The sequence below is a fragment of the Orycteropus afer genome, unplaced genomic scaffold (genome assembly GCF_000298275.1).
Source record: "Orycteropus afer afer isolate SDZICR_OR568_19922 unplaced genomic scaffold, OryAfe1.0 scaffold00231, whole genome shotgun sequence".
Classification (NCBI taxonomy): Eukaryota; Metazoa; Chordata; class Mammalia; order Tubulidentata; family Orycteropodidae; genus Orycteropus; species Orycteropus afer.
The window spans coordinates 2,993,430-3,014,399 of record NW_006921818.1 but is presented as its reverse complement, the minus strand read 5'-3'; the positions used below and the strand labels follow the sequence as shown (position 1 = coordinate 3,014,399).

Below are 20,970 nucleotides of genomic sequence, written 5' to 3'. Positions count from 1 at the left end.
ACTGTGATGGAGTTCCTGTGGGCCCAGAATGTAGGTGGGAGTGGGGGATGGTTGCACCTCCATTCACCAAGCAGGTGTGGGGTATAAGAGTAACAAGAGGAATGTTGTACCTTTTCAGTCTTGCAGGTCCGGAGGGTTCTTGGGGTTGCTGGAAAGCAGAACTTGTTCTTAAGCCCCAGGAATTTGCGAGTGTGCTGTCTCTTTAAATATCCAGAATAGTCAAGCTGCTTTTAGATCTTCAAAATGGTGGTGCCCTCTGGACCGGCAAAAGTCCACAGCTCAGCCCGCCTTTCTCTTCACCTTCTCCATTTATTCCCCAGCCACCGGAACAGTCCTCTGTGCATCCCTGGCTAGCAGGGCTGAGTTTTAGGTTAATTCTTAAGTCCTACCACCACTAGGGAATCTCTAAGCTGTCTGTGCTATCAGGATCGCTGTCAGACTGCAGCTCTGTATGTCTCCTTTTTTGGTATTTTCATGCAAATTCTTCTGTTAGTTGAGGTTTAGTTCACTTCTATGTCCTTCCCTTCAAGGCTCAGGGGTCCAGAATTATCTTCTGTGTCTGTGTTAATTCGTTTCCCTTTTCTTTGTTGAAGAGGGTCTGTGCAGTCTTTCTGCCTAGTCCGCCATCTTGCCAGAACTCCCAATTCATTAATTTCTACATTAACAATTTAGTGATAACTAATTACATTTTTTAAAATGTACCACCATTCTCACCCTCCTTTTCTGAGTTATTCTTCCCTCATTAACATTAACATTAAACTCAGTGCCCCCTGAGGTTCCTATGTAATCTTTCAAGTGGCTGTTGTCAGTTTGATTCATATAAATCCAAAACTACTGCTATTGTCAGCATGTCCTTTTCCATTCCCTGGAGAATGGTATCATGCTTGGTAAAGTGGAGGGTCACCAAAAAAGGGGAAGGCCCTTAACAAGATGGATTGACAGAGTGGCTGCAACAATGGACTTGGGTATAACAAGGATCTTGAAGCTGGCACAGGACTGGGCAGTATTTTGTTCTGCTGTGCATAGGGTCACTATGAGTCATAGACGACTTGACGGCACCTAGCAACAACAACAACAGCAACAACAACTGCTATCGAGTTGATTCCAACTCATAGTGACCCTCTTTGGGTTTTGTAGTGGAATATGTTTGTTGTTGTTATGTGCTGTCAAGTCAGACCCGACTCATAGCAACCCCTACTTGGGTTTCCGAGGTGGTATCACTACGGAGGTAGATTGCCCAACCTTCCTTCGAGGAGTGGGTGGTGGGTTTGAACCACCAGCCTTCTGGTTAGCAGTCAAACGCCTTAGTCACTGACCACCAGAGCTCCCTTATAGATAGTTCTTAAAAGCACGTAACACTCAAGGCAGACCTTTAATTAAGCCAAACTATAAATTGTTTGGTTTTAAGAAGACTTCAGGAGATATTTTTAGTTTAAAGATTATGTGAGGGCAATAGTTTCAGGGGTTCATCCACCCTCCATGGTCCCGGGAAGTCTGGAGTCCCTGAGAATTTTAAATTCTGTTTTGCGTTTTCTCCTTTTTGATCAGGATTCTTCTGTGAAATGGATTAGCACTCTTGACAAAGTTTGGTTCTTAGCCCTCTTATTATTTATAGGTGTTGGGTTCAAAAAGGTGTAAATATGTGGCTGTTGAGTAAACAGTAGTGAGAGTGATTTTAAGTGTGGAGTGATTGTAGCTTGCCTGGATTTGATTTGAGCCATTTATCTTTGAGCCTGAGTTTTCCTTCTGAGAATTGAAAATGATAAACTTTAGCCTTTCTTTCTCAGTTCAGCAAAAGCTCTAAGATTTTAAAAGCTTAACTTGAAAATTGAATTGAGCAGAGGAGATAAGATGGTGTCGTGGTTCTTGGTGAAAAAGTGATCCACCAAAGTAGAAAAATGTCTTTATATATATATTTTTTTCTAATCTATTCCCATGGTCAGTATGTCTCACTTAAAAAATGACATTTAAATTTACATGATTATATGGTAGTTCTTGTGGAAGGGTATTTTTTTCCCCTTACCAAGTTTAACTCATGCTCCAAAAGCTTGGGAAAGTTATAATGTGTCATTTTTCTTTACTTTTTAGTGCAACAGAATGGAATTCGACACTGTTCCTATGGATCTTCCCGGAAACATCTCTATGTCGATAAACATACAAGAGTTATTTGCCAGGGTTTCACTGGTAAGCAGGTACGTGTATCTAGATTTATTTTATTTTTAAGATTTAGAGGAAAGATAGTAAAAAGAAAAATGAGCTATTTTCTGTTTTTCAGTATCTCAAAAATAATAATACATGATTTTTCCAGAAAAATTGTGTAATATAGCACTGGGGTTATATTGTAGGAGAAGATTAGGTGCTATAGTCTGCTTATAAAATGAAAATTATGTTTAGCAAAACTTACCTTGAAAATTGGATTGAGAGGAGGAGATAAGATGATGTCCTTGTGACATACTTCTCCCAACCCTTCAAAAATAAACCTGAAAAACCTAGTAAAACAGATACAGATCATAATTCTGGGACTCTGAGCATCAAATGAGGGGATAAAGAATTGGATTAAACACTGATTGGAAAGGGAGACAGATGAAAACAGTGATTGAGGAGAGAGATGCAGTGGGACTTCACACTGTGTTTGGCCTTTTTGAGAAACAAGGCAGCATATACCGGCAAGGAGATGCCAACTTCACAGAATACTCATTGGGACAGAGACACGGTGTGGCTAGATACAGAGTGAAACAAGGTGAGCAGAATGAGAGCTGGATCTGGGATAAGAAAATGCAATTTTCTGGTACATTGGGCCCATGCCAATGACATGGCATGTGTTTGGCCTTTTTGAGAAACAAGGCAGCATATACCGGCAAGGAGATGCCAACTTCACAGAATACTCATTGGAACAGAGACACAGTGTGGCTAGATACAGAGTGAAACAAGGTGAGCAGAATGAGAGCTGGATCTGGGATAAGAAAATGCATTGGCATGGGCCCATGCCAATGACAAGTGACCAGAGAATTCTGTTCTGGTTTCTTAACCCTACCTTACCAGTGATCAGGGGTGAGGCCTCTCCACCCTGACCAATCTGGGGACTAGGGACACCCATTCAATTTGCTCAGAACACCTCCCAGCAACAGCCACCCACCCCACCACACTACAGCCAGACTGAGCCTCATGCCTGTGGAGTGCAAGCCACATGCCCATGAACTCTGCTGTTGGAGGTGTATGTGTAACTGGGCCAGATGCCTGGCTCCTGCTGCCTCCCCAGGCACTTGCTCCTATGGATTGTGGGACAGCCAGCTGCTGGTGTGAGTCCCAGTGGATACCTCTACCTTTGAAGCATGGGTGACCATTGTCACATCACCCTCTTTTTTTTTTTCTTTTCTTTTTACCCCTTCTTCTTCCTTTTCATTTTTATTTTTGTTTTGTTCCTTTTTCTCTAATTTTTACCCATTTTTTTTCTCATCTCTCATTTTTTTTCTGCCCCTTCCAGTGGGAGGTGGATATTATTTCCTCCTAGCAGCCACACCTACTACTCTGTCCTACAGGTGACTCTCACTACTCCCTATTGCACCAGTGGATCAATGACAGGCGATGTGCAATACCTGCTCACCCTGACTATAGCTGCTCTTCATGACCAGCAAAGAGAGACCTGTGCCCACACTCCCACCAGTACCTCCAACCACTCAGAGACAGGTGGGGAGTGCCCCACTACTGCCAAACTAGTAACCAAAGTAGCACACTTACCCTGCCCCCTGGATATATCAAAGCAAAGTGAAACAAAAAATCAGAGTGAAACATACCAACACATAATCAAATACCAGAATGTCTCAGAGACAACAGACAACTTCAAATCAAATAAAGAAACAAGATAAGGTGGCTCAAGCAAGTGACCAAAATAAAGAACCAGGAAATACCCCAAAGAGCAGATAATAGAACTACCTGGTAAGGAATTCAAAAGATACATATATATATTTCTAAGAACTCACCAAAACCACAAATGAAATCAAGGAAAACAGAGAATACTGTAGAAAAATTCAGGAAAACAATAGAAAACAAAATGACAAAATAAATAGACAATTAGAAACCATACAAAAACAGCAATTAGAAATCCAGAAGATTAACACTAAAGTTTCAGAGATAGATAATACATTTGAAGGACAAAAGAGTAGAATTGAATGAATTGAAGAATGGATCAGCGAATTGGAAGACAAATGCCTTGACACCAATATGTATGAGGAAAAATCAGAGAAAAAGAGTGAAGAAAGTCTAAAAATTGTGTGGAACACTGTCAAGAATTACATGTGATCAGAATTCCAGAAAAGGAGGAGGAAAAAAAAAACCCAGAATTGTCAAAGATTTGTTGGCAGAAAACTTCACAAATATCCGGAAACACGTAAAGATATCCATCCAAGAAGGTCAGTGGCCATACAGGATAGACCCCAAAACAAAGTCACCAAGACATACCATAATCAAACTTGCCAAAACCAAAACAAGGAAAAAATCTTGAGAGCATCTTGGGAAAAATGAAATGTTATCTACAAAGGAGAACCAATAAGAGCTTTGATTTCTCAACAGAAACCATGCAAGCAAGAAGGCAATGGCATGATGTATATAAAACCCTGAAAGAAGATAATTGCCAATCAATAATTATGGCCAGTAAAACGGCCCCTCAAATATAACAATGAAATTAGGACATTTCCAAATAAACAGAAATTAAGGGATTTTGTGAAAGCCAGACCATCCTTACAAGAAATACTAAAAGAGTCCTTTGGACAGAGAACCAACAATATGAGATAACCAGAGATTAAGACACATGACAACATCACTTGGAAATGATCACAGAAAAAGAATTCTCAAAAATAAAATAAATTTATAAGACTGAAAATAGAGAACTAGAGGTGTCAGTCTATAAAAAGAACAACTACAAAGCAAAAAGAGGGAATAAATGTTATAATTACAGAACTTAAAAATGGAGAGAAGTCAAGACGATATCGATATAGCACAGATTGTTTCAGACTTAGAAAAAGAAAATAAATTACAGGGTAACCACAAAGAAAATTAGTAAACCTTCTAACCAAAATAAGAAAGAAAAAAATCCTAAGTGTTAGTAAACACACAATCAACAGTGAAGAATATCTGATAGCAAAATGAACTTAGCACAGAAAAAAATATGTGGAATACAGAAATCATCAACACCACAATAAAAAAATACAAAAGAATGGCAGCAGTAAATTCATACCTGTTAATAATTACACTTAATGTAAATGGACTGAGTATACCAGTGAAGAGAAAGAGAGTGGCACAATAGATAAGAAAACAAGGTCTATCAATATGCTGCTTATAAGAGATTCACCTTAGACAAAGACTTCAAGGCAAAAACTAACATAAGGGACAAGAAAGGATGTTATATAATGATTAAAAGGTCAATCCAGCAAGAGGACATAACTAATAAATACCTATGCACCCAGTGAAAAAAAAACCCAAAATACATAAAGGAAACATTAACAGAATTGGAAAGAGAAATAGAAAACTCCCTAATAATATTAGAAGACTTTAAGATACCACTTTGAATGAAGGAAAGAACATCCAGAAAGAAACTTAGCAAAGATACAGAAGATCTAGACACCACAATCAACCAATTTAACTTCATAGACATTTACAGAACACTCCAGCTCATCTAGCATGGCAACAGTCCTCCATTTTGCATTTCTTTCCTCATCTAACCAGGACCTGTGCTGAACAAACATGTCTAAGAGATCTGCAGTTGGCATTGATCTTGGCACCACCTACTCCTGTATGGTTGTCTTCCAGCATGGAAATTTGAGATAACTGCAAATGACCAGGACAACTGAACTACCTTAAGCTATGTTAAAAGGATAAATATTATATGAGTCCACTATTATAAAAATGTTTTTGCACAGAAAGAAACATTCTTTGATGGTTATGAGGGATAGAATGGGTAGAGAGGGACAATCACTAACTAGGTAAGAGACATGTGGTAGTAATATGGTGAAGGGAAAGTCAGTATACAAAAAGGGGATTACCTGCACAATACCACTAAGGAAGACATGGAGAGGTGGACAAGAATTAAAGACCACAAAAGTAAATCCTGTGATGCATATAATCCTGCATTATCAGTAATAACAAATATTAATATACAAGTGAATATATAGATAGGCAAGATGAACAAGTATGGGTGGGTGAGAGGGACACCACCAATGACCATATATAGATTTGACAGGGGATAGTTAGCGTAGTGCTGGCTGTACTTGACTGCTAACCAGAAGGCTGGTGGTTCAAACCCACCAGCCACTCCTCAGAAGGAAGGTTGGGCAATCTACTTCTGTAGTGATGCCGCCTCGGAAACCCAAGGAGGAGTCGCTATGAGTCGGGTCCAACTTGATGGCACATAACAACAACAACAACAACAGTTGTGGATTTGTATATGCTGTAAATATATCTATGTATACACTAGAGCAAAGAGGAGCAAAGTTAATGAAGAAAATAACTTGGCTATAACCAAACACCTTGAAGGAATGACCCGTTGGCCCTGGGGGCTCAAGACCATAGTCTCTGGGGAGAGTAAGGTCAGTTGGTAAAACATAGTCCACAAAGGTATTCTACATCCTACTTTGGTGAGTAGTGACTAGGGTCTTAAAAGTTTGTGAATGGCCATCTAAAGTGCAACTATTGTTCTCTCCTGTCCAGAGCAAAGAAGAATGAAGAAAATCAATGACAGTTAGTCCAAAGTACTAATAGACCACATAAACCTCAACCTCCACCACCGTGAGGCCAGAAGAACTAGATGGTGTCCAGCTACTAGTGCTGACTGTTATGAAAGGGATCACAATAGAAAGTCCTGGATAGAGGGGGAGAAAAATGTGGGACAAAACTCAAAATTGTAAAAAAGACAAAGCTTAGTAGTCTGGTAGAACCCCTGAGACTATGGCCCTTAGTTACCCTTTGAGCCTGGAAGTGAACTCACCCCTATGGTTGAACTTTCAGCCAAGTAATAGGCCTATGAGGCAAACACTAACACCAGGAAGGAATGTTCTTCTTAGAACAGTCAAACATATGAGATCAAATGGGCAGCATTTTCCCAGGGATAAAGATCAAAAGGCAAAGAATAGCAAAGAAGGATGAATGGAAATGGTAAACACAGGAAGGAAGTGGAATGTGTGCTATTATATTGTGGGTATTACAATCACTGTCAGGAAACAAAATGTGTGTAATTTGTTGGATGGAAAACCAATTTGCTCTGTAAATCTTCACTCAAATCACAGTAAGTTTTTTTTTTTTTTTAAAAAGGAAAGAAAATTGAATTGACTCCACAGCAACTCACAGCAGTACTACTGTGTTGGAGACCCACAGACTTTCAGCAAGTACAACACAGCTAGTTTTCCTCCCGCATTGGAACAGATCACTGTTTCTTTGATTAAGCGCTTGGTAAAGTGTATTCCTTATGATTAGGCCTTGTACAGAAATAAACAGATATTTAAACGCAGTATCTATATTCAGTATGGAAAATGCTCAAACCCAGAGAGGCTGCTGAGAACTGGGATTTGCTGAGGAAGCAGCACATTGACTTTTCTTATCTTAAACACTCTGTGGCAAACGCTCTTCAAGGGAACATGCAGGGAAAATTGCCTGACATAATTCATTCTCATTCATATTTATTGTCTTTCTCTGTCTCCCAACCATGGAATTTGCCTATGTTTAAATGTATCTGATTTCTCCAATTAAATGCAACATGAGAATTTTTTCCCTTCTTCCTCCTTACCATTCTATTCCTCAAGATTTCTTCTGTTAACAAATTGGCATTTATCCTTCCAGATATTTTTCTTGCACACAAAAACAAGTTTATATTTCTATAGTGTGTATTTTACACAGCTTATTCTATAGAATAATCTTATATGATATATGATATTTATCATGACATATAATATATACATCTATAAAGTAGATTCCTAAAAGTAGAATTGGATGTGAAAGGTTCTGTGTATTTACGGTTTTAACAGATACTCCTAAGTTGCCCTTTAAGAACTTGGTACAAATTTGTACTTCTTCCATAGGAGATTTTTAAAAAATGGGTAAATACTCCCTAATTTTGGTAGCTTAGTGCCTAAGGCACTTGACTGCTAACCAGAAGGTTCAAACCCACCAGCCACTCCTCAGAAGGAAGGTTGGACAATCTCCTTTCGAAGAGAAGCCGCCGCCTCGGAAACCCAACGAGGGGTCGCTATGAGTCGGGTCTGATTGGATGGCACATAATAACAACAACAGCAATTCATTAGAAGATACTATGTGTCTTAACCCAAATTGTCAGTTTCTTTATTCTTAAAGGAGATACGACAAGGTAAAAGCAGTTAATGATTTCTCTATATAACTAAAAGAATTGTCATGTCTGTTCTGCAGTATTTTGGTGACCTAGAGCAGGGGCTGGCAACCTTTTTCTGTAAAGGGCCAGGTAGTAAGTATTTTAGGCTTAGCAGTTCATACAGTTTCTGTTGCAGCTATGTTAACAACATTCTAGTAGCAAAAGCAGTCATATGTAGATGAATGGACATGGCTATATTCCAATAAACCCTGATTTACAAATATAGGTGGTGGGGTAAATCCCACAGGCCAGTTTGCCAGCCCCTAATCTAGAGAATGGGAGCTCTGGTAGCATAGTGGCTAAGACACTTGCCTGCTGACCAGACGACTGGCGGTTCAAACCCACAAGCCACTCCTCGGAAGGAAGGTTGGGCAATCCTACTTCCATAGCGATACTGCCTCGGAAACCCAAGGAGGGGTCGCTATGAGTCAGGTTTGACTCGACGGCACATAACAACAATAACAACAATCTAGAGAATGGTAGATAGATAAATAAATTTTCTATAACTTTTATTTATAAAAGTCTTAGACACTTTTATAAATTACGAAGTTTTTGTTTTACTTTTGAATGAATTTGGTTAGAAGGTGGTTTCATTTAAAATGCCCTTTTGCTGTTTTACTTTTTTCCTTAAATAACTGGGTACAAAAATCTGAATTGCAGTAGACTTTTCTTCTTTTACTCCTCTACTATTGTAAAAAAACAAAACAAACAAACAAAAAAATCCACCACTGCTACCAATAATAACAACAGAAAAACCTTCCTAAAACCCTGACATTTATTCATAGGTAAAATTGGTTTGGTTATTTTGATAGGCAGACATTTTGTTAGTGTCATTTGCACTGTATACATTCTGAAGAAAGATACTTACCTAAGAATTGAAGTGCACTCTATCACCCACCTCCCAAAATGAAATCATGTTCAGCCCCTTTTTGTTTATGTATTAATTTTGTCAGCACCTGATTAAATGTTTGATTAACTCAGATTCCCCATATAAGTTTATTATGTATGATTTTGTTTTTCTTTCTGCTAACCTTTGTATGATCCCCATGACATGTTAACCTCTATAAAGTTTTTGGAAGAACCATTCCCTGTTCATATTTTAAGCACTAGTGAAACTGTCTCTGCTTCTTAAGTTAGGTGATGACTTGCTGAAATATTTAAATGCAGTGTAGGTTTCAGTTACCTGTAATTACATAGTTTCTCACTCACTTTCCCTTTTTTTTTTTTAAGTTCCAACTTTATTTATTGAGTTTTTTATAATCGATATTTTATTGTTGTTGAGAATGTACACAGCGGAAAATGCACCAGTTCAACAATGTGTACATATTAATTCAGTGATGTTTGCGTTCTTCAAGTTGTGCCAGCATCTCCCCCTCTTTTCTGAATTGTTCTCTATCAGCACACTCACTGTAAGTTTCCTATCTAATCTATGAAGTTGTTCATGTCAATTTGACCTCATACAGATAGTTCTTAAAAGAACACATTGCTCCAAGCAGGTATTCTTTACTTTTTAACCCATACTGTTTTATTTTCAGAAGACTTCAGGGGATATCTTTGGTTTAAATATTATCTTGGGAAATGTGCATTTCATCTTGTTAGTTCTTTTCTTTCAGTGCATACGTTGTTCCACATTTGAATGAGGAATATTTTTATTTCAGGGTGGATTCCAGCAATACAGATTTCCAATGAGTACCATCTAATTTCTTTTATTGGTTTTTATGAGCTGCTAAAACTATTCCTATTCTTAATTGTGGACTGGCTGGTGAGAATGAGAAAGCTAAGAAAAATAAGCTTATTTTGAATGGAAATGTTAGCCCTGTGTAGCGCTACACAAAGACTGAAAATATTGACCCATTTGATTTGCCTAGCAGTATAGTTCAAGGTAGTGCTTCTCAAGTTGTTTGAAAGACCACTTTGGGTTTTGTTTGTTGTTAATTTTTAATCCAATGTGGATCAATACTTTTGTAAAGTACCATAGAAGTAATAATGATATCATACTGCTTTAAAAGTTTGTAAATGTTCTCACATTTTATTAGTTTTTTCTTTTCTAATTATTTTTACTTTAATGAATAAATTTATTTTCTCACAGTTTAAGAGGCTAGAAATCTGAATTCAGGTACCAGGGCTAGGAAAGGCTCTTTCTCTCTGTCATCTCTCAAGGAAGGCCCTTGTTTTTTCAGCTTCTGTTATTGGCTCTTTGGTGATCTTCATGTGGTGTGCCATCTGTCTTCCCTCACATATTCTATCTTAATTTGTCCTTTTATATCTCAAAACATGTTGACTCAAGACATATCCTACACTAATATTGTTTCATGAACATAACAAAAAGCCCATTCCCAAATAGGATTATAACCATAGATATGGGGTTAGGATTTATAACACAAATTTTCTGGGGGACACAATTCAATCCATAACACACAGCTTCTTCCAGAGCCAGTGATCCAAGATAGAGTGATGCTGCACATGACCATTTATGATCTACTCTCTGAGTCATGTACCACCACACCTGATTCTGGTCATTATAAACAAGTCACTAACCCAACGTACATTCAGTGGGAGGGCTTTATACAAGGGTGTGAATATTATGAAGAAGGGATCATTTGGGGCCAACTTGGAGCTTGGTTACCATAGTAGTTCTGCGCACTAGTTTGAACTAGCTTTCGTGTGTGTGTGTGTGCACTCATGCACACATTCTGGGTTCTGTTTTGTTTCACTAGTTTATTTATCTGTTGTTGTTTGCCATTGTTTTGATTCTCTAGTGCTGCTCTAACAGCAGATACCACAGTTGGGTGGATAGTTTTAACAAACAGAGATTTATTCTCTTACAGTTGAGGAGGCTAGAAGTCCAAGTTCAAAGTGTAAGCTGTAGGGGCTGGATGAAAGTCCCTTGACCTTGGGCTTCAGGTCTGTCTCTTGCTCCCAGCCCACTGGAGCTGGAGGCGTCTCTTTACTCAGGCAACTGCTGGCTGCTGAGGCTGACAAACCCAAGGTTGACATATACAGTGGCACAGTCCAAGATTACATGGCAGGCCACTAGTTCAATTCCAGAGTCAGTCCCAAGATTGACAGGAAACATGGCAGGGCTGCTGAATAATGACTTGGCTACATGCAGAGTCCAATCATGCCAAAAATCTTCAGAGACCTTTCTCAAAGCTGCTGCTTATATTCTGGAAGGAGACCACATCCCTAAGGCAGCTACTCAGCTGCTCCAGTACATTCTGCCATGGATTTGATTACCAGTCTCATCATGGGGAAACTATATCCAGCTGCCCAGCCACCCAAAACCAGGCCCAGTCAAGTTGACACACAACTACCACAGTCAATGAGTTGATTCTGACTCATAGTGACCCTATAGGACTAAGTAGAACTGTCCCATTGGGTTTCCTAGGCTGTAGTCTTTATGGGAGCAGATCTCTAGGTCTTTTCTCCTGTGGAGCTGCTGGTGAGTTAGAACCACTAACCTTTCGGCCAGCATTTATCTAGTGCTACCTAAATGTCAGACTTTAACAATTTTTGCAGCTACATGATGTATCTGTTACTTCTAACTATCTTTTGTTTTGCCATTTAGAAATCCATCTTATTTTTAGAAATACAGAACTTAGGAATAGTGAAGAATTTATCTATAAAACTCAATTGCATAAACGAAAAGTTTTATCTTGGAAGTATTTTCGAAATAAAAGTATGCGGTGACTTAATTGCACTTCTTTTGAAACAGAAAGTTGTTTGAATTCTTGTTTTAATTATTTATTATCCTTTTTTATCCTTTTTATTTTCTTTTTTCTCTTATTGCAGACCAGCAAGAGTCTGCAGACCACACTTCGCATAGCCCTGCTCTAAGGGAGAGAACACTAACCTTTGGTTCTTTCCAACACTTTGCAGCTGACTTTAGAAAGTCAGTTAACATTCTTGAAGCCAAGTTTCCTATTTCAAAATATGAGGAAGTTGAATCACAGAGTTTCTAAAGTCCTTCTTAAGGCTCCAGTTTTTATGCCTTTAATACATTTGAGTACTTAGGGCAGCACTTTAGTTCCCTGTAGAATGACCACAGAGACCTACTCCTTTTTTTTTCAACAACTATTTGAAGTGTTGGTTTTCATGCCATATTGCAGTGAACAAAGCAGACAGAAATCATGGAGCTTACATTTTTGTGTACTAAGGAGCAAAATCAACAAAACCAGTGAGTAAATTATTTGGTATTTTAGAAGTTATAAATCCTATGGGAAAAAATAGACCAGGGAAACGAGGAGTATGTGTATGTATGTGTGTGGGGGGGTTGGGGAGGGTGACAGTTTTATATCAGGTGGTCAGGGAAATCCTGACCTCCTTGGTCAAGATCTAAAGGGGATGTAGGAGTGAACCGTGTTAAGATCTAGAACTGCATTCCAGGTAAAGAGGACAGCAAGGCCATGAGACAGGAGTGTGTGGAAACTGCAAGGCCAGTGTGGTAGCTGGAGTGGAATGGACAATGGGAGAATTATAAATGAGGTCAGATAGGTAATGGGTTCTGATGTGCAGAGGCAGGTTGTGTATTGACTTATAGGCCATTGTATAGGGTTTGGCTTTTAGTTTGAAAAAAGTAGAAAATCTAGTGCCGCTCTGACAAGAAAATACCACTAATGGGATGGCTTGAACAAATAGGTGTTTTATCTTCTCACAGTTTGAAGGCTTTAAGTCTGAGTTCAAACTGCCAGGCTCTAGGGGCTGTGTGAAAGCCCCTCGACCTTGGGCTTCAGCTCTGCCTCTTGCTCCCGGCCCACTGAAGCTAGAGGCATCTCTTCACTCAGGCAGCTACTGGCTGCCGAGGCTAACAAGCCCAAGGTCGACAAATAAAATGGCACAGTCCCGATGTTACCAAACCACACAACAGGCCATTAATTCAAGTCCATTGAAGAGTCCCAAGGTTGGCAGAGCATGACAGGCTGCTGAACAACGGCACAGCTACATGCAGGATTCAAGCATGCCATAAGCTAGAGACCATTCCCAAAGCTGCTGCTTATATGCAGGAAGCAGACCACATCCTAAAGGCAGCTACTCAGCTGCTCATGGCAGATTCCACCATGGAGTTGATTGCCAGTTTCATCATGAGGAATAACTACTACCAGCTGCTCGGACACTCAACCAGGCCCAGCCAAGTTGACATACAACTTTATTAATTGCCATGATATGGTATGAGATCACTGAGAGCACACATTTAGATGGGAAAGAGAGAGAGAAAAAACAGTAAAACCAGGGGAGATGGAGCCATAGGGGCCAAGTGAAAAAGAATTTTGTAAGGAATGGAGAATGAATGCCAAGGTACATGTGAATGGTTGTGGGTAGGTGAAAAGATGTAGTGACAGAAACTTGTAAAAGTTCTCTTCTTCCTAAGGACCTATTTATTCAGTGGGATAGGAAGCAAGTTCTTCAGCTGAAAGGAGCTGTAATGATGTAGTGGTTAAAGTATATCACTACTTACCAAATGATTGATGGTTTGAATCCACCAGCAGCTCCATGCACGAAAGATGAAGCAGTCTGCTTCCGTAAAGATTTTCAGCCTTGGAAACCCTATAGGACAATTCTGTACTGTCATAGGGTCATTATGAGTCAGAATCGACTTGATGGCAGTGGGTTTTGTTTGGGTTTCCAGCTGAGTAGGGATGGGCTGGAAAGTGTTAGAGGTTGAGGAGAGAAGAGAAGGTGTGAATGTAGGACAGTGGTTCTCAACTGGAGAACCCACCAGGGGATATTCGGCAATACTAGGAGATACTTGGGGTTAGTGTAACTGGTGTGCTACTGGCATCTAGTGGGTAGAGGCCATGTTTTACAGTCAGGATTGCTGCTAAACATTCTACAAAGCACAGGACAACCTCTCACCATAAAAAATTACCTGTCCAAATGTCACTAGTTCCAATATTGAGAAACCTTGCACTAAGTGGTAGGCGAGTGAGTGGATACATAGATACAGGATGGTGGCTGGGTAGCAATAAAGACTCATGATTAGTGATCATTTCAGTGTGACCAGTTTTTTTTTTTCCCCCTCTGGCCACCACTGGCCACCTGTGTGCAGTCTCAGAGTAGGTAGAGATTTGAATTTAACCAAGGTCGTAAATTTACTAAATGTGAAAGTTGAAGTGAGAGGGAGATAAGGTATTTGTTTGAGTATGATTGACCATCGTTTTGAAACAGGGTAAAGAGAAGGGAGCTCTGGTAGCCTAAGGCACTTGACTGCTAACCAGAAGGCTGATGGTTCAAACCCACCAGCCACTCCTCGGAAGGAAGGTTGGGCAGTCTACTTCCGTAGTGATACTGCCTCGGAAACTCAAGGAGGGGTCGCTATGAGTCGAGTCCGACTTGAAGGCACATAACAACAACAACAAAGAGAAGTGTGAGGACATCAAGAGTTGAGTAACATTGAAAAGGCAGTGTTATTTTAAATAATTACCAGAATGTTTCTGATTATCAACCAGGTTTGGAAATGGAATATAGCTATGTCGGCTTTACAGAGTTTTGCTTCAAGGTTCAAAGCCAAGTTGATGAGAATGCTGGTTATGTGTCATTATTATACTCTGGGAAAGAGTTAACCTTTTTGTTTTTCTTTTCCTAAATTACTTTGCTTTTTTTCAGGCTTCCTTTCTCATAGATCTTGTGCTTTTTTTTTTCCCCCAGGGCACCTTTCATAGCCAAAAGGCATTAGAATATGGCACCAAACTAGTTGGAGGAACAACCCCAGGGAAAGGAGGCAAGACCCATCTGGACTTACCTGTCTTTAATACTGTGAAAGAGGTAATTAATGGAAACTGAGTTTGGTAAGAGAAGAAAACCAGGAGAAAAGTAAGCATACTTTAGGCAGAGGTCTTAATGCAGTCCCTTTTGCAATAATTTGCTATTTGAAATCTAGTAACCTAGAGAAATTTGAATTGAAGTAATAACCAGTGGGTTCACCTTAGTCCTATGAAGTCAGAACTGTTTGGTAATATAGAACCTCTCAATACATAGATGCCTGAGCTTTTCTTGATAGACTGCTAAACTGTCACCAACCCCCTCACCCTCTTGTACCCCACTCCAACCCCTATTGTCATTTTTCTTGGATGTGCAGTACAAAGAGGGATGTGCTGGTACTTTTCTGTTTGCAGTGACTTTCTCCACTGTAGGACCTTGAGTATCTGTATCTACTTTGTGTTATCCCTTCACATACCAGGATTTACAAAGCTTCAGAGAAATATTGCAGCTCTTTTCCCAGAAACATTGGCCTAATTTGGCCAGTGTTTAATTTGGCCTGTGTCATCTTTGTGGAGTGTATGTGCCTTCTCTACTTGAAAACCCTAGAGATCCAACTTAAGGCCCCAGATGGTTTTCTGCAAATTTAAAGATACTTTCTCCACAACCTGTGTCATTTTGGTTAATAGGCACACAGGAGCTATTAAGGGAAGAAATGCTGTGGCCTGGCTTCTCTTTGCCTTATTTGTTTCTTACTCTTTACTTTTCTGGGTTGTTAGCAGTATACCTGTCAGGTTCCACTTCCTAACTCTTACTGCATATGATTGTGTGTCAGGTCAGGCACTATGCTAAGTGCTCCTTCTACGTTGCCCTGCTTAGATCTCACTACCATCTGACTCATAGTGACCCCTCATTGGATTTCCAAGGCGGTATCACTATGGAAGTAGATTGCCCAGCCTTCCTCCTGAGGAGTGGCTAGTGGGTTTGAACTGCCAGCCTTCTGGTTAGCAGTCAAATGCCTTAGGCACTACACCACCAGAACTCCTTAACTCTCTGAGATAGGTGCTTTTATCCTCCCCATTTTATAGACAAGGATACAGGGGCTAAGAAGCTAAGGATTTTGCCCACTGTCTCACTGCTGATAAGTGAAGTAGCATTCTAAATAACCTGGTGAGCTTGTACAAAAAAAATGGAATTATGGACAGAATGAGAAATTACAGATTCCTATTTAATCTTTTTCTAAATAATTGATTTCTTAATAATACTTTGTAAATGATTTTGAAACTGAACTTTAATTCTTTTGCATAGAACTAATATATGCTTAGTGTAAAAATTCATACGATATAAAACCAAAAACCAAACTTATTGCCATAGAGTTGATTCAGTTCATAGTGACCCCTCCTTGGGTTTCTGAGGTGGTATCTCTAGGGAAGTAGATTGCCCAACTTCCTTCCGAGGAGTGGGCTAATGGGTTTGAACCACCAGCCTTCTGGTTAGCAGTCAAATGCCTTAAGCACTATGCCACCAGAGCTTCCATATGATATAAAGGTGTATAAAATTAAATTTCATAGTGTTTTCTCTGTCTCAGATTTTGCCTCTATAGAGAGCTAATTTAAACTCAATGTGTATATTTTATTTTTTTCCTACATTTATATGAATACATACAAAAGTTAGAGTATTTTAAAAGAAACTAGTATGCATTCTTGACTATTAAAAATGTCTGGGAAATAATAAATATTTAGGATTGATGTGTCAATGATAAAAATCTACCCTTCTCCCCCTTTTAAACACACTTTTAGGTATGTTTTGAAATACTGTTTATTTTGAGAACAAATTTATAGATTTAATCTCTTTTCCAGAGTACTAACTTAAATCAATGTTAATTTGTACTGTTTAATACTAAACTGTAGGAAGAAAATATTAGTCAAATTTGGATTTTTCATTTTACTTTAACCTTGAAAATTGAATGAGTATATATATAATGTTTGTGTGTGTGTATGTTTTAAATGTATTGTATTTTAAAAAGTTATAAATTATATGTTCTGTGAAGGGATCATTTAAAGTCCTTTTGCTTTAATTTTTTAAAATTTTTTTGTTTCCTCTAACTTTTATCATGGCTGTCTTTATGACCTTAAAATACAGAGAGAACAAGTAGATACACTCCTTGGAGAGAACAATCATGGGAGAAAGAAGGGCTGCTTATGCACAGGGAGACAGCTAAGGGGGCAGGAGTGTATAGAGGGATGGACACTGGGAAGAGGTAACTATGGGGTGGAAGTGGGAGGGGAGCTGTTGCATTGTGGTAAACTGTGGTCAATGACATGAGACAAAGTATATGTGAACTGCTGTATGGAAAATGAATTTGCTCTGTAAATCTTCACCCAAATCACAATTGAAAAAAAAAAAATACAGAGAGAAGCTGTTTTTTTTTTTTTTTTTACTTTCATTGTGATGAAAACATACACACCAAGAAATTCACTAACCTAACAACTTCTACATTTACAGCTCAGGGACATTGATCACATTTTTCATGTTGTGCCACCATTATTGCTATCTTTTTCCAAAATATTCTACCATCTATTAGTGTAAACTCAATGCCCCCCAAATAAAAGCATCCTCTTTCCTCATCTCTCCTACCCCTGGTAACCACGAGTAATCCCTTTTGTCCCCCAATCCTACCCACCATTACTTTGAACAGAGTTTTTGAAAAATTATTTTTTAACTTATGCATTATTTGTGAATCATCTGTCAGCATCTTTTTGACTTTGTGCTTCTCTCACTGTCAAGATACTTCTTTTTATTAGGGATGCAATAGAGAAATCTCTTTAGTCTGCGGAGCTGTGGGGAATCATTCAGGAATGATTCTCAAAGACGTCTTTTACTTCTGCCTCTTCTGGTTGTATCTCTATGTTCTGTAGCATAGTATTCATTATAAAATCCCATGGTGGAGCCTTGCAAAAAAGTTTTGAGTTATAACAAGTTACAGTTTTAACATTCATAGGGAGGCAGCCTACTGTAACTGAAAAGAACTGAGGCTTTAAATCAGACATACTTAGGTTTGTATATTGATTCTGCCACTTCCTAGCTTTGTGACCTTGTGCAAATTATTTCCTATCTCTTGTCCTCAGCATATTGATTTGTAAAACAGGGATGATAAGTGTGCAGGGCTGTGGTGAAGCCTAAATGAGACGTATAGTGAGCCCTTTTACAGAATAGATGCTGCTGATGCTCTTGGAGAGTCAGAGATCACAGATAGTCTGTGTCTTAACGGAGCTTAGGTTGTAGTAGGAGAGACCTGATCATGCACCGATATGGGTAGAAGGATACATCTGTATTGATATATGTGGAGACTATGAAAGACCTAATGGAGGCTCATGTCCACAGAGAGAACAGTGGTCAGATTTTAGATGGTCTCCAAGTGCTTTGCCTGATGATGAGAGGTAATGTAGCAGTAGAACCTAATGCTTATTTGGCTTGTATTCTTACTCTATGGACATTTATTCATGTGCATTTCAGTTAAATTTATTTATTTCTAATAAACATAGATTTAAAGTAAAATGTCAGTCAGGAAAAAAACACTTCATTTTTGCTGTCTCTTCATATGATTTACTAAGTGTATGTTTTTAAACAGTTATTTGAAAGCTGAGTTTAGAGGGCTTGGGAGCTCTGTTGTCCAGGGGAGGTATAAGGTCTTTGATACTTTATGTTGTTAAAGGCCGTTGAGTTGGTTCTGATTCATAATGACTCTGTGTACAGTAGAATGAAGTACACTACCTGGTCCTGTGCCATCCTCAAATTGTTGTTATGCTCGAACCCATTGTTGCAGCCACTGTGTCTCTCCTTCTTGTTGAGGGTCTTCCTCTTTTTCACTGACCCTCTACTTCATCAAGCATGATCTCTTTCTCCCAAGAATGGTCCCTCTTGATAACATGACCGAAATATGAGAGACAAGTCTCGCTATCCTTGCTTCTAAGGAGCATTCCGGCTGTACTTCTTCCAAGACAGATTTGTCATTTTTTTGACAGTCCATGGTGTATTCAGTATTCTTTGCCAGCACCATAATTCAAAGGCATCAATTCTTCTGTCTTCTTTATTCATTGTCCAGCTTTCACATGCATATTAGGTGATTAAAAATACCATGGCTTGGGGCAAGTTCACCTTAGTCTTCAAAGTGACATCTTTGCTCTTTAACAATTTAAAGAGTCTTTTGCAGCAGATTTGCCCAGTGCAATGTGTTGGTTGATTTTTATTTTGTTTTATTTTTTATTGTGATTTGGGCAAAAGTTTACAAAGCAAATTCATTTTCTATATAATAGTTCATACATGTTATATTTCATGACATTGATTACTATCCCCATAATGTAACAGCTCTCTTCCCACTTCTCTCTGTAGTTACTTTTTCCTTGTGTCCGTATTTCCTATGCATTCCTGCCCTCTGAGCTGTCTCCCTATGCAAATACTGCCCTTCTTATCTCCCATGGTTGATTGTTCTAAGGAGCGTACCTATCTGGCGTAAATGTTCATCTTGAAAATCTATCTGTTGTTTGGCTGGAAGCCATGGGAGTGAGTTCAGTTGCAAGCCTGAAGAGTGAGTAGGGGCATGCACCTGTGGGCTCAGGACCATGGTCAAGGATTTCACCAGTCTCTATCAGAACCATAAGCCTAATCTTATTTATGATACTGAGTTTTGTTCCACATTTTTCTCCCACTCTATCCAGGATCTCCTGCACTGATCCCTTTCCAAGTGGTTAACAGTGGTACCCAAGCACCATCTAGTTCTTCTGGTCTCAGGGTCATGTAGGCTGAGGTTCGTATGGTCCACTAGTACCTTGGATTAATTATTTCTATGAATCTTTGGTTTTCTTTATTCTTTGCTCTGGACAAGGAGAGACCAATTGTTGCATCTTAGATGGCCGCTTGTAAGCTTTTAAGATGGCAGTTGCTACTCCCCAAACTAGGATGTAGAACAATGTTTTTGTGTGGTATGTTATGCCAGTTGAGCTTGATGTCCCCCATGACCATGGCCTTGAGCTCATAGGTGCATGTTGTTTGATTTCTTGACTGCTGCTTTCATGGACATTCATTGTTGATGCAAGGAAAATGAAATCCTTGACAATTTAGTGTGTGTTTGGAATAGAATAGGACAGCATAGTGAACTTGAGTGTGGGCATGGGAAGAATGAAGACAAGTACTGTCTCCTGTTGATATCCTTTCCTGGCTCCAAGACATTCTTAAAATCTTAACAGTGAATTTATTTTATAGTGATTATGACTTGACCAATAAATAAAATGCTTCATGATTAATATTTCAGGCCAAAGAGAAGACAGGAGCAACAGCATCTGTCATTTATGTCCCTCCTCCTTTTGCTGCTGCTGCAATTAATGAAGCTCTTGAGGCAGAAATGTCCTTGGTTGTGTGCATTACTGAAGGTATCCCACAGCAGGACATGGTGCGGGTTAAGCATGCACTGCTGCGCCAGGGAAAGACGAGGCTGATTGGGCCAAACTGCCCTGGAGTCATCAATGTGAGTGAAAAATAAAAATAAGCCTGGCATGAGCCTCTCAGGAAGCTAACCAGCCTTTTATCAGTTCAAAGTATATATGATTTCTGAATTTTATTTTTTTCCTTCTCTGAAACTGTGATTTATTTTCAGCCTGGAGAATGCAAAATTGGTATCATGCCTGGTCATATTCACAAGAAAGGAAGAGTTGGTAAGTATGTTTGTTGTTTCCTTATAGGTTTACAAAACAAAACAAAACAAAACAAAAAACTGGTGCCTTAAACTCTTAAAACTTACCGGGAAAATTTGTGACTATGCAGATCACATTCATTTTAATTAATTTAACATGAATAGAAATTACCAATTGAATTGTTTCTTTATCTGGAATTGAATGAATTTATTT

The 20,970-nt window shown here is 39.0% G+C and overlaps 1 protein-coding gene across 1 annotated transcript in view; it reads left to right on the top strand.

Annotated features, from left to right (window-relative positions):
• Positions 1-1,479: 1,479 nt before the first annotated feature.
• SUCLG1 (succinate-CoA ligase GDP/ADP-forming subunit alpha) overlaps positions 1,480-20,970 on the top strand; it is a 40,094-nt gene continuing 20,603 nt past the window's right edge. Inside the window, exons 1-5 of the mRNA XM_007948882.2 lie at positions 1,480-1,528; positions 2,089-2,192; positions 15,017-15,133; positions 20,379-20,591; positions 20,721-20,778. Of these exons, the coding sequence (XP_007947073.1) occupies positions 1,480-1,528; positions 2,089-2,192; positions 15,017-15,133; positions 20,379-20,591; positions 20,721-20,778 (541 nt within the window). The remainder of the gene's footprint in view (positions 1,529-2,088; positions 2,193-15,016; positions 15,134-20,378; positions 20,592-20,720; positions 20,779-20,970) is intronic.